Raw genomic sequence first — 13,581 nt, 5'->3', positions numbered from 1 at the left:
CCATGAGCATTCTTCAAGTTTGAAGGAGCTGCTTTTTTTGCCCTACAGCTTTTAGTTATCCAGGTAAAAAAAAAAATAAATGAAGTTTTCTTTGAAAGTGAAAAATGAAAAGAACTGCAGGAAGAAGAAAAAAAAAAATGCAATATTCAGGCTGTGGAATGATTCCCTGGATTGATCTAAACATCAAGGTATAGCTGAAGTATAAAGTGAACATTATGCTGTAAAAAGGAGCATTCTATTGTCCAAACAAAAGCTGCCAGGAAGAATTTACTACTAATTGAAGCCTTGAACTTCTTCTCCAGTCTGGTCTTTCTTAGGTTTCCCTCTTTGAACTGATTTTTTTTAAAAAAAAAACTGTTTTATTTTATTAACAGGAAAAAAGATTAACTAGAATTGGGTCAACCTTGACCTGATTCTTTTACAGGATCTTTATCCAGGTAAAATATTTTGCTTTAAGTAAGGTACATTCCATCAGCTTTTAGTTTAGATGTAGCTAACCCAGAAGTTAATTAAAGTGGAGGTGTTAATTGTGGACAATTACATCATGTTCTGAATCCTGTGCATAGTTTTTTGGTGGTTTTTTTTTTAGGGGGGTGGGGGGTGAAAGGTGGGATGTAGACTTGGAGCTTGCCCAAATGAACCTTTTGTAGATGAAATGGAAAGTAATTCAATTATTGTTTGGCAGATCCCAAGTGAGAGCCAAGCTTCAAATGACTGAACTTAAAAAACTGTCAGAAAATTATTGGAATTTGAATGGAGAGTAAGGTCAGGAGGTCATTTCATGTTCAAGGAGGCTTTGGCTGAATATTATTAGCATGTGATTTGTATAAAATGAATATCAAGAGGGGATGTGCAGATTGAGGAGGAAATGTCTCTTTTTGCTTTGCCTTCTTTGTTCACCCTCCCTCCCCTTTGATTCTCTCCCATTTTCTCTGAGCTAAATGAGTTGTGATAGAGAGATGCAGACATCCAGAGGAGAAAATAATCCAATAATCCCTTGTTTTCCAAAGCAAAGTGTAAGGAACAGGTCTCTCAAAAGATCTTACATCCCAGTGTCAGCAAAGACAAAGGCAAATCCTTTGATATGGGAAGCTAAAGGAAGTCACCTTGACTCAAGGACTAAGATGAAAAAAGCTGAAGAAAGCTCTGCCAACCTGGAAAGCTCCATTTGCAGAATTTCCTCAGTGCCTCACAGTTGGACTGAAGTTTAGAGGGACTATTACATTTTTTGGAGAACCTGCAAATTGCACCTCTCGATGTCACAGTTTTAAGAAGCCCGTAAAATAGATTTATTTCTGAGTAGCATTCTGTTTCTAAAGATGAAATCCTTAGTCTGAAAAGAAAATGAAAAATAACTTCATAAACTTTGCTGCCTGCCAGGTTTGTTCTTTTAGGAATTTTTGATATCTCCTTCAGTGTCAGCTTTCTTTTCTTCTGTCTTTGTATGATGCAAGGGGGAAACACCTACATTTGTGTATATTCTAGAATCCCAGACTGGGTTGGGCTGGAAGGGACCTGAAAAATCCTCCAGTTCCAACCCCTGCATGTGCAGGGACCCCTCCCACAGCCCAGGTTGCTCCAAGCCCCATCCAACCTGTGCTGAGACACTGCCAGGGATGGGGCAGCCACAGCTTCCTTGGGCAACCTGGCACAGGGGCTCAGCACCCCACAGCAGAGAATTTATTCTAAAGATCCAATCTGACTCTGCCCCCTTTCAGTTTGAAAACCTTCCCCCTCATCCAATCCCTCCATTGTCTTGTCCAAAGTCCCTCCCCAGTTTTCCTGGAGCCCCTTCAGGCACTGGAAGATGCTCCAGTCCTCACTCCAACCTCCTCCCAGGGAGTTACAGAGATCCAGAAGTTCTCCCCTCCTCCTCCTTTTCTCCAGGCTGAACACCCCCAGCTCCCTCAGCTGCTCCTGCTCAGATTTCTGCTCCAGACCCTTCCCCAGCTCCATTCCCCTTCTCTGGACACACTCCAGCCCCTCAATGTCCTTCTTGTCACGAGGGACCCAAAACTGACCCCAGGATTTCAGGTGCAGCCTCCCCAGTGCCCACCCCATGGGGACAATCCCTGCCCTGCTCCTTCTGGTGTCCACACCAGTGCTGATGGAAGCCAAGCAGGAGGAGAGCATCCTGCAGGTCCACCAGCCCCTGAGGCCAACCCTACAGCCATTTCACAGCACAGCAACTTCCAGCTCGACCTTCACAGCAGGAACATTTCCATCTCCCTTCTCCTGCTGCTTGGAAATCCCCTGTGCCACTGGGATTTGGCTGACTGAGCATCACCTTGGGCTACTGGTGGTCTGGTGGCCACCAAATGGCATTTATCCTTCATCCAAAGGCATTTCCTTAGCCTGAGGCAAGCGTGCCAAGTCAGGAAAGATTGAGAAAATGAAAATGGAACCAGGTTACAACCAGGAAGGATTCTCAGACTGGTTGCTAGAAGCTTATTCCCATGACATTCCTGCTGGAGTTACTCCTCCAGATCCTTGCTGGAGTCTTTTAAACCACTGAGCATCCCTGTCGTGGGAATTAGGAGGCTCTGTGCACTGGAGCAATACTGGTGTTTGTTAATAATTCATTTCTGTGACTCTTTTTTGTTGTGCATTCATGGCCACGAGCAAGTGCTGCAACTTATTGCAGTGAGGGAGGTTTCATTTTCCTAATCCTGCTCTGTTCCCATTTTTTTTTTTTTTTTGTGCAGCTTTTTGAGTGCCTGGAGTGAATTCAAAATGCAAGTTGGGGTGGGATTGTCTTGCAGGCTCCTCTGAAGGTGTTTGAGTGCTGGAAAGAAAGAAAATCATCCCCCTGAAATGCCATTTTTGGGGTCTCCTGTACTCTGGCTGGAGAGAGCACCCTGAATACCAAGCAGGGAGGATGCACAAACCTCTTCCTCTAAGTCCACTTAAACCTCTAACTTCTCTTTTCTTTCATCCTTCTCAACAACTGTGCTTCTTTTTACCATTTGGTCCAACACCTAATGCAAGCCAGACACAGGCAGCAGTTTTCACCCATTTATAATTTATTTGTACCGAAGAAAGTGCAAATGGAGTGATGATTGTGTCAGATGAGGCACTTCTGAAATGCAGCTCTGACTCCATCCTTGTCCTGGAGCTTCTAGAGGCACAGGCAAGGGAAAAAAGGAGAGAAAGTGGGACATGGACATGAATAAAATGCCCTGACCCAGGACACTGAAGTGCTGGAGTGTGTCCAGAGAAGGGGAATGGAGCTGGGATAGCCCATGCCCAGGTGCAATTTAAGTGTTGCACTCCTGGATGTCCAAAGTGAAGTTCTGCAACCTGTAGCCTGCAGAATTTCCATGCTAGCAATAGATGGCAAGATAAAATATATCTGAGGAGGTTATGGCTTGGGTTTGGTTGTGGTTTTTTTTTAATATGACTTCAGCTTTTAGAAGAAAGAGCATAATGAAACTGTCAGAATTTCTATGTGGGCAGCAGGAGCAGGGCAGGGATTGTCCCCCTGGGGTGGGCACTGGGGAGGCTGCACCTCAAATCCTGGAGTCAGTTTTGGGTCCCTCGTGAGAAGAAGGACATTGAGGGGCTGGAGTGTGTCCAGAGAAGGGGAATGGAGCTGGGGAAGGGTCTGGAGCAGAAATCTGAGCAGGAGCAGCTGAGGGAGCTGGGGGTGTTCAGCCTGGAGAAAAGGAGGATGAGGGGAGAACTTCTGGATCTCTGCAGCTCCCTGGGAGGAGGTTGGAGTGAGGAGGGGTTGGGCTCTGCTCCCAAGGGACAAGTGATAGGACAAGAGGAAATGGCCTCATGTTGCACCAGGAGAGGTTTAGATTGGATATTGGGAATAATTTCTTCACTAAATGGGTTGTCAGACCAAAGTTGCCCAGGGCAGTGGTGGAGTCCCCATCCCTGGAGGGATTTCCAAGCCCTGGAGCTGTGGTGCTGAGGCCATGGGGCAGTGGTGGCCTTGGCAGTGCTGGGTTCAGGGTTGGACTCAATTATCTTAAAGGACTTTTCCAACCAAAGCTCTGCTGTGATTCTGTGATTGTATGCTCTTAGATGGGAAGAAAAATTGGGAAGAAATTTTTAATTTGAGGGTGCTGAGCCCCTGTCCCAGGCTGCCCAAGGAAGCTGTGGCTGCCCCATCCCTGGCAGTGTCTCAGTCCAGGTTGGGTGGGGGATTGGTGTTGCTCTAGTTTGAGGTTTCCCTGCCCATGGGAGGTGTGTTGGGACTAAATTCTGTGATTCTCCATCTCAGAGACAGCAGGCATTGGGTTTTTTTTCCCCTGTAAATCCACATCTCAGCTCAGAAGGCAAACCATCACTTGCCCTGGGGCTGATGGCATCCTGGGCTGGCTGAGGAAGAGCGTGGCCAGCAGGTCCAGGGAAGGGATTCTGCCCCTGTGCTCAGCTCTGGGGAGGCCACAGCTTGAGTCCTGTGTCCAGTTCTGGGCCCCTCAGCCCCTCAGGAAGGAGCTTGAGGTGCTGGAGCAGGTCCAAAGGAGGCAAGTGGGCTGGTGAAGGGATCCAGCAGAGATGCTGTGAGGAGAGGCTGAGGGAGCTGGGGGTGTTGAGGCTGGAGAAGAGGAGGCTCAGGGGAGAGCTCATCACTCTCTGCAACTCCCTGAAAGGAGGTTGGAGCCAGGGGGGGGTTGGTCTCTTTTCCCAGGCAACTCTCAGCAAGACAAGAGGCCATGGTCTCAAGTTGTGCCAGGGGAGGTTTAGGTTGGAGATTGGAAAGAATTTCTTTGTGGAGAGGGTGATCAGGCATTGGAATGGGCTGCCCAGGGAAGGGGTGGATTCTCCGTGTCTGGAGCTATTTCCAAAGAGCCTGGATGTGGCACTGAGTGCCATGGGCTGGGAACCACGGGGGGGTGGATCAAGGGTTGGACTTGATGATCTCTGAGGTCCCTTCCAACCCAGACAATTCTATGATTCTATGATTCTTGCCCCTCACAGCACTGCCTGGGGCCATGAGAACCAAATGGCCATAAACCCCTTGTGCCTGGATGGAAATCTCCAGCTGCCATGTCTCATGGATGTAAAGTTTTGCATCAGTTTTCCTGTTGATCTTCTTCAGAACTCCACCATCCTTTAGGGAAGGCTCTGGTGGAAATCTGTGTGGGGATTTCTCTTCCAGCTTTATAACCCTGATTTCCTTTGCTTGAAGAATTGCTCCTTCTGTGCTAACTCGGGGGTGGAGGGAAGGCTAATTAATTAAGCAGTAATTGTTGTCAAGTCAATTGGTGCTACCATTGAACATTTGACTTGTTTACTATCCTGAAGGAAAGAGGAAGGAGTTAATGATCTAACAAATTGTGCATCCATCATGAGAGACTTGTTTGGAAAGAACAGTATTTATGAACTGTAAAAGACTCCTTTTTTTTTTATTTTTCCCTCAATAAAAACCCCAAACCCAACATATTTTGAAGAAAGATCATTGAGGTTTGTTTTTTGTTTGGTTGTTTGCTTTTTGTGAAATTGTCACCAGGTAGCTGTGGAGACAAATGCACTGCCTAATAAAGCTTAATGACTGATTTTCCCATTAATCAGAATTAAGAATGTGCTTCATTAAGATAATTAACTGAGCCAGTTGCTTAACTGACAGTAGACACAAATTCCCCAGTTAGTTGCTTTCCTCTGAATAAAACTCACTAACCCAGCACTGCTGGGGAAATAGAAGGACTATTAAAATCTCCTGGCCCACATTAGGTCCATGACTGCATCAGATCCATACTGGGGACAGTGTTGGGATGTTCTGGGTGGCCCTGGCCCCAAACCTTGGTTTTTGTCATTGGAAGCTCACAAATATTTGCTGCTCTCCATCTCAGCAGCAGCAAATGGTCCTTTATCTTCTCATTCCTGAAAAGTCAGGTTTTTTTCATTGTAGGTGTTTTCTCACCCAAGAACCATGAACTCCTCCAAGGGGGAGGAGTCCTTGTCAGAATTTCTGGCATCTCTTTGGTCACTGAATGACCAAATTCTCTTCACTGAGGCTTTGAAGTGGGGTCAGGAGTCCTGGGTCCCTCCAAAGGCAGGAATGTGTCAGGTTAAGCTGCTCTGGGTCCATCTGTAAGCAAAATATGAATTTAGGGGATCACCTGGGAGCTCTAAAACCTGAATTATGAAATATATTGTCCTGTTGTAACATCTTGGTGTAAATCCTTCCCTTCCCAGCTCTCAGTGCCTTCAATCGTAACGTGGCGAAGCCATCAGGGAGCAGAAGACTCTTGACAGGAGATGACTCTGGAGCTAACATGTGGCAATGGTCTCACATTTCCTTTTTTCTTTTTGTCCTCAGAGTTCCCAGTCTTCCACCATGAACCCTGTTTACAGCCCCGTCCAACCTGGGGCTCCCTATGGAAACCCCAAGAACATGGCATATACAGGTAGGACCCCTCTTCGTGGTTCTTGTGTGGGTGTCCAGGTGTCGTCATGGATGGTTGTTGGATGGTTGTTGGATGGTTGTTGGATGATTGTTGGTTGATCCCTTAATGAAGTTCCCATCAAGGAGCTTCATGGGGCCATGACTTGAAGGAAAAAGTCTTGAGCAAGGCCAGTGCAGAGAGGTTGGGGAGGAGAAACAGGTCTGAATTCATAAGAGGACACCCTGGAAATTTTAAAGAAAAGGATCAAGAGGGGATTTCTTTAGAAAAAGGTGTTGAGGGAGTCAGCTGAGCATTAGAGAGCTTGGCTCCTAAAGTGAACCAAGTGATTTGGGTGCTCGTGCTGGAATAATCCTGCCTTGGAAATGAGGATCCCACAAACAGGAGCCCATTCTTTGGAGAAAGTGCAATTATTGGTGGTGGTGTAAGGTGCTTTATTGACTGAGTTTGTCTGTTTGTTGAGCTAATCTTATGTGAACAGCAAGTCTGATGTCTGTTTGAAGTTGATCTTTGGAGCTGAGTTGTTGAAAGGTGTCATTTTTAATACTTGGAAAAAAAAAAGTGTTGGCCATAATTATGTAACTCCTGGGGAACTGAGATGGAAAGAATTCAGCTCAGGGGGAATTAGTGCTTTGGAAAAAAGAAATCTCAGCTTCTGTGTATCTGTGGTTTTCTCCCTGGATTACCTTTACCATGAGTTCCTCTGATCTCATAAGCACCTTACAAAACCAGGCTTGGAAAACTCCTTCTTCATACATTTTGTTGCATCTCCTTAACTCTGAAGTGTCCCCTGGCCCTCAGGTTTCCTTCTTTCCCTTGGATGTGGTGCTTGCACACATGGAATTTCACCTCAGGTGTGGAATTCCTTGGGAATGGGCTTTCCTTGGAGGAGAATGACCCTCAGCAGATGGAAATGAACATCAAATATTCTTCAGCTGCTTCAGTGCCAAAATATTCTCCTTGACTTGGTGGATGTTTCAGCTGGTAGGACATTAGGGCTGGCTGGGAGAAGACCTTTCTGATGCTCTGTTGAGCCCCTCAAAGGCTTTTCTTTGCCCCATTTTTCTTCACCCTTTCTTTTTCCCCATCAAATCCATGCATTCTGCTTTGCTGGAGATACTGGAGCTTGGGATGACTTTGGTCTCAGACTCAAAGCACTAGAAGCTTGGAAAAAAAGGATACAAATTAATCTCTATGAATAAAAGTCTCTTCAAAACCACCACCATTGTGAGAGGACTGCAAGCTCCAGCAGTGCTTGAGTGGTAGAATGAGCTGCTAAGTGCACAGTTATTTTCCTGCCCTGGAAATCACAGCAATTTTGTGCTTTCCAGCACAAGGATGGGTTTGGACAAGAGTTTGCTTCTCAGCCACCTTGCTGTTTTTGTTTTTTTTTTCTTTTGGCGTGTTCCACCTTCGTGTCCACTCAATGTAGGTTTTTATTTCCTTTCATCCAACCCTGAATGCTTTTGAGGCTGCTTTCTGGCACTTGGTAAGGCAATTTTATTTAAATATTGAGGTGCAGGCTGAGTGGATTTTGTACCTTGACCTTTATGGAAGGGGATTTTCAGAGGGTGATTTTTGATTTGAGGTGATTTTTGATTCAAAGGGTGATTTTTTGATTTGAATGTATTCTATGTGATGGCATCCATAGGGTGTTATCTTCTAAAATAATCTGCTGGCCAATCACCAGGAAGTTTAAATATATAAAGTTGTTTTCTACCTTGGCCAACTTGGGCCAACTCTGGTAGGAATCATGGACCTCAAACCATTGGACTTCAAGCATTTCTCCTCCAGAATTGGTGGTGAATGAAGAGTAAGGAGATGTGCAGGATGATTTTGGAGGAAAAAGCTGGAAGTAGAACAGACTGGAAAAAAAAATCTAACAGTTTGTCAGTGAAAAAGGATGGGAAGATTGAAGGGAGTATTGATGGGGGAACATCAAAGCAGAAGCTGAGCCATGGAATCCTGGAATCATTTTGGTTGGAAAAGACTTTGAAGATCATCAGGTCCAAACATGACCCCAGCATGCTGCAAACCCCATATTAATGCTTGGTTTTGGCATTACAGAGGTGCAAGGGAAGGAGCTTGACATCCCAAAACTAGCTAATAGTTAAAAAAGTGTTGAAATGAAGAGCTGCTTTCTTTGCTGGGCAAACAGTATCACAGAGCCTTTTAAATATGCATTTGGTGGATTATTTAATGAAAGACCTCAAGTTTTATTGCAAAAAAGGAGGAGAAAATATAAATTTTATCCTTGCCAAGGAGGCAAGTGGGCTGGTGAAGGGATCCAGCAGAGATGCTGTGAGGAGAGGCTGAGGGAGCTGGGGGTGTTGAGGCTGGAGAAGAGGAGGCTCAGGGGAGAGCTCATCACTCTCTGCAACTCCCTGAAAGGAGGTTGGAGCCAGGGGGGGGTTGCTCTCTTTTCCCAGGCAACTCTCAGCAAGACAAGAGGCCATGGTCTCAAGTTGTGCCAGGGGAGGTTTAGGTTGGAGATTGGAAAGAATTTCTTTCTGGAGAGGGTGATCAGGCATTGGAATGGGCTGCCCAGGGAAGGGGTGGATTCTCCGTGTCTGGAGCTATTTCCAAAGAGCCTGGATGTGGCACTGAGTGCCATGGGCTGGGAACCACGGGGGGAGTGGATCAAGGGTTGGACTTGATGATCTCTGAGGTCCCTTCCAACCCAGACAATTCTAGGATTCTATGATTCTGTGGAAAAGACAGGATACTCCAGAGGGTGACCTCAACAGTTATTAGAAACCTGTTGTGTCTCCTGCAGGCTCCATCTACATAATTCTTGCTTTTGATGCTTGGGCTTCATTTACATGGCTTGAAATCACATCATTTAGGTACCTACCAGTTTCTCAGGCAGCCACAAGCTAGTCTGGAGATTATTTAAACTCACAGAGACAAACAAAATAGACTTTTCATGGGAGGAGCATAAAGGTAAAAGCTTTGGACATGCTTCCTTCTCAAATCACTTTGATAATTGCTGAAACATGCAGCAAGGTTGGTGTGGAGGGGATGGTGATTGACACTGCAGGAGCAAAACCCTGCTGTGAAAACTGAATTATTGAATGTCAGGGGTTGGAAAGGAACCTCTGGAGATCATTGAGTCCAAACCCCTTCCAGAGCAGGATCACCCAGAGCAGGTGGCACAGGATGGCATCCAGGTGGGTTGGAAATGTCTCCAGAGATGGAGACTCCAAAACCTCTCTGGCCAGCCTGGGCCAGGGCTCTGCTACCCTAAAAATTAAAGAAATTCCTCCTCATGTTTAGATGGAACTTCCTGTGATCAAATATGTGCCCGTTACCTCTTGTCCTGTCACTGAGCACCACTGAAAAAAAGTCTGAACCCATCCTCCTGACACCCACACTTTGATACAGAAAAAAAAGCAGCACCCATCCCATGAAGCCAGGCTGAGGGATTGGGGTTGTTCAGCCTGGAGAAGAGGAGGCTCCCAGGGGAGCTCAGAGCAACCTTCCAATATCTGAAGGGGCTCCAAGAAAGCTGGGGGAGGGCTTTGGACACGGGGGGTTAGGGAGAGGAGAAGGGAAATGGGTTACAAGTTGGAGAGAAAGGGGAGATTGAGGTTGGAGATGGGGAAGAAATTCTGGAATTTGAGGGTGGGGAGAGCCTGGAACAGGTTGAGAGAGTTGGGGGTGTTCAGTCTGGAGGAGAGAAGTGAGGAGGGGAAGAGGAGGAAAGTGGAAGGGGAAGGGGAAGGAGAAGGAGAAGGAGAAGGAGAAGGAAAAGGAGAAGAAGGAGAAGGAGAAGAAGGAGAAGGAGAAGGAGAAGGAGAAAGAGAAGGAGAAGGAGAAGGAGAAGGAGAAGGAGAAGGAGAAGGAGAAGGAGAAGGAGAAGGAGAAGGAGAAGGAGAAGAGAAGGAGAAGGAGAAGGAGAAGGAGAAGGAGAAGGAGAAGGAGAAGGAGAAGGAGAAGGAGAAGGAGAAGGAGAAGGAGAAGGAGAAGGAGAAGGAGAAGGAGAAGGAGAAGGAGAAGGAGAAGGAGAAGGAGAAGGAGAAGGAGAAGGAGAAGGAGAAGGAGAAGGAGAAGGAGAAGGAGAAGGAGAAGGAGAAGGAGAAGGAGAAGGTTCTGGGGAGCCCTTGGAGCATCTTCCAGTGCCTGAAGGAGCTCCAGGAAAGCTGGGGAGGGACTTTGGACAAGGGCCTGGAGGGATGGGATGAGGGGGAAGGATTTCCAGCTGCAAGAGGGGAGATGGAGAGGAGATCTTGGGGAGGGAGAAATTCTATAATTTGAGGGTGCTGAGCCCCTGTGCCAGGTTGCCCAAGGAAGCTGTGGCTGCCCCATCCCTGGCAGTGTCTCAGCCCAGGTTGGATGGGGCTTGGAGCAACCTGGGCTGTGGGAGGGGTCCCTGCCCATGCAGGGGTTGGGACTGGAGGAGCTGGAAGGTCCCTTCCCACCCAACCCAGTCTGTATTTCTATGATTCAATGTATTGTATCACATCAGGAGCAAAGAGTGCTTGAGTGCTGTTTACTATTTAATTAAACCAGACTATAATTAACTCAGAGCTTCATGGAAGCTGTCGGTTTAATTGGGGGTAACTTTAAAACGTATTTAAAGGCTCTTGTTTGCATTTTTATTAGTAGCAGAAATCACTTCACCTGCTCCAAATGTGAGCTGCTGAACCTCCTGGTTGTCCTTTGGGATGTTATCCTTCCCATTTTCTGGCATCCACTTTCAGTAAGGCACCAGCCCTGCAGCAAACAGATCAGCTCGTTGGTGTGGAATCAGGGATGAAGAATCAGCCTCTCTTGGAGCCTGTTTGACTTCAAGCATGAAACTATAAAAGTGTTTGTTACCACTCACCCTGTTATCATTTCCCCTACCAGCTGCTGATTAATATGCTGATAAGATGCTGTGATTCATGAACCTCCAGCAGCCTGGCTTGATTTTCATCCTAGTTCTTACAAAATAATAAATTTTAATAACACCCAAGAGCCCAAAGATGTGAAGCAGGTTTGTAAATCCCCTAAGAGTTTGTGTCACCCCACTCCAGTGCACAGCACTTCCCAGGCCCTGCTACACCAGGAGGCTCTGGAGAATCCGTGCTCTGAAGAGAGGGATTTTTTCTGGTTTATTTTCAGCATGTCATGAAGCAAAGGTTCTCTTGCTCCTGACAGTTATTGAAGGTAAAAGCTTTGATTTAGTAGATTAGGGGAAATTTTTAAAGGGAGGATGCTGAGCCCCTGTCCCAGGTTTCCCAGAGAAGCTGCCCCATCCCTGGCAGTGTCTCAGCCCAGGTTGGATGGGGCTTGGAGCAACCTGGGCTGTGGGAGGGGTCCCTGCCCATCCAGGGGTTGGAACTGGAGGAGCTGGAAGGTCCCTTCCAACCCAAACCAGTCTGGGATTCTTTCATTCTATGATTCAGGACTTCCAGGAGTCCAGGGAGAAATTGTTTGGTGTGAGGGTGCTGAGCCCCTGTCCCAGGTTGCCCAAGGAAGCTGTGGCTGCCCCATCCCTGGCAGTGTCTCAGCCCAGGTTGGATGGGGCTTGGAGCAACCTGGGCTGTGGGAGGGGTCCCTGCACATCCAGGGGTTGGATCTGGATGATTTTTCAGGTCCCTTCCCACCCAAACCAGTCTGGGATGTAGGATTGTCAGTATTCATCTGCTGAGCATCACCCCAGCCACACCACCCTTCCCAGCATCAATGTTCTTAGAATTCCTATCCTGCTCCAAGGATGCCCAGGGAGGTTGTGGCTGCCCCATCCCTGTCCCTGTCTCAGCCCAGGTTGGATGGGGCTTGGAGCAACCTGGTCACAGAATTATGGGATTATTCTGGTTGGAAAAGACAATTTAGATCAAGTCCAACCATCAACCTAACTCTACTGAGTCCTAACTCTTCCATCATTTAACTCTTCCAAACCAGGTCCCTCAGCACCACATCTTTTAAACCCCTCCAGAGCTGGTGATTCAACCCCTTAATAACCCTTTTTGTGAAGAAGTTTCTTCTAATATCAAATCCAAACCTCCCCTGACACAACTTATGGCCATTTCCTCTCATTGCAGAGAGACAGGGATCTACTGGGAGGTGTCCTTGGAGGGGGTTGGATCCAGATGATCTTGTAGATCCCTTCCAACTCCAACCATTCTGATTCCTTTGGCACATCAACCCCTCCCAGCCATGATTAACCTGAACTGGATGATCTTTAAGGTCCCTTCCAACCCAACCCATTCTCTGATTCTTTGCTTTATGTTCCCTGGGATCCTCCATAGGATCCCCCACACCCTCCAGAAGAGTGAGAAGGTTTTTTTGGGGTTTTTTTGCCAGGTGAAACCTCAACATTTGTTCCTAGATAATGATTAACCACAGGACTTGACATCACCTGCCCTCTGGCCATTGGGATTGTTGGCAGGAGAGGAGGTGTTGGGTTCTCACGTGGGTTCTTGTCCTAATCTGGATCATTTTTATTCCTCTTTGAACCTCAGACATCAGCTGCACACCTGAGGACTGACCTGATTTCTGCTGGGCTGTTCATTTGATTTATTGCTGATTTTAAAGCTGCCAGCCTCCAATTTTGTAGAAGGTGGAAGGATGTTCTGATAGGATTTCTGCAGTTAAGTTTTAATCCTCCTTTGCATACTCTTTGTGGGACAGAGATAACTCCAGGCTTGATTTCAGCCTTTCTTATTAACTTAAAATGAAAATTTTGCTGGATTATTTCCTTGAAAGTCTGGGCCTTTGATAACAGATTAGCTCTTTGGCCAAGGAAACCAAGTTCCTTCAGAACCTCTGTGAGCCAAGAGGATAAATTAGACTTTTTTTTCCTTTTTTTTTCTTTTTGGCATTCCTCAGCACATCAGCACTGATGCTGAAGTGCTCTCCCCCTCCCCTTCCCATGCTGGTGGAGGATTTCCATGCACATCCCCTTCCATTGACTGGGAAATGCAATTTCTGGATTTAATGAGGTGATCCATTGCTTCCCAGTTCTGTAAAACAGGAATTTTAAACCGTGTTCAGGGTGTTGAATTCATTTCAGGGTGATTAAAAATGGATGAAGTGGGTGCAGTGAATATTTTTTCCTCTGATGGTTCTTCATGTTTATGAATTGGTGTCTATAGAGCAGCCAGGAAAATCAGACTTGGCTGGGAGAAGAATGAGCTCTGACTTGTGTAGACTCTTGGTATTTTTATGCTTAAATGCATATTTATCTTCTGTACAGGAATATTTCCAAGCAACTTAGGGCATTTCTCAATGTTGG

General features: G+C 46.5%; 1 protein-coding gene across 1 annotated transcript in view; it reads left to right on the top strand.

Annotated features, from left to right (window-relative positions):
- Positions 1–6,278: 6,278 nt before the first annotated feature.
- Positions 6,279–13,581, top strand: part of FAM168A (family with sequence similarity 168 member A) — a 105,377-nt gene continuing 98,074 nt past the window's right edge. Inside the window, exon 1 of the mRNA XM_008495793.1 lies at positions 6,279–6,362. Coding sequence (XP_008494015.1) covers positions 6,293–6,362 — 70 coding nt within the window. The 5' untranslated portion in view covers positions 6,279–6,292. The remainder of the gene's footprint in view (positions 6,363–13,581) is intronic.

Source organism: Calypte anna, chromosome 1, assembly GCF_003957555.1.
Source record: "Calypte anna isolate BGI_N300 chromosome 1, bCalAnn1_v1.p, whole genome shotgun sequence".
Classification (NCBI taxonomy): domain Eukaryota; kingdom Metazoa; phylum Chordata; class Aves; order Apodiformes; family Trochilidae; genus Calypte; species Calypte anna.
Note: the sequence above shows the minus strand (reverse complement) of the source record. Positions and strands in the feature narration are given on the sequence as shown.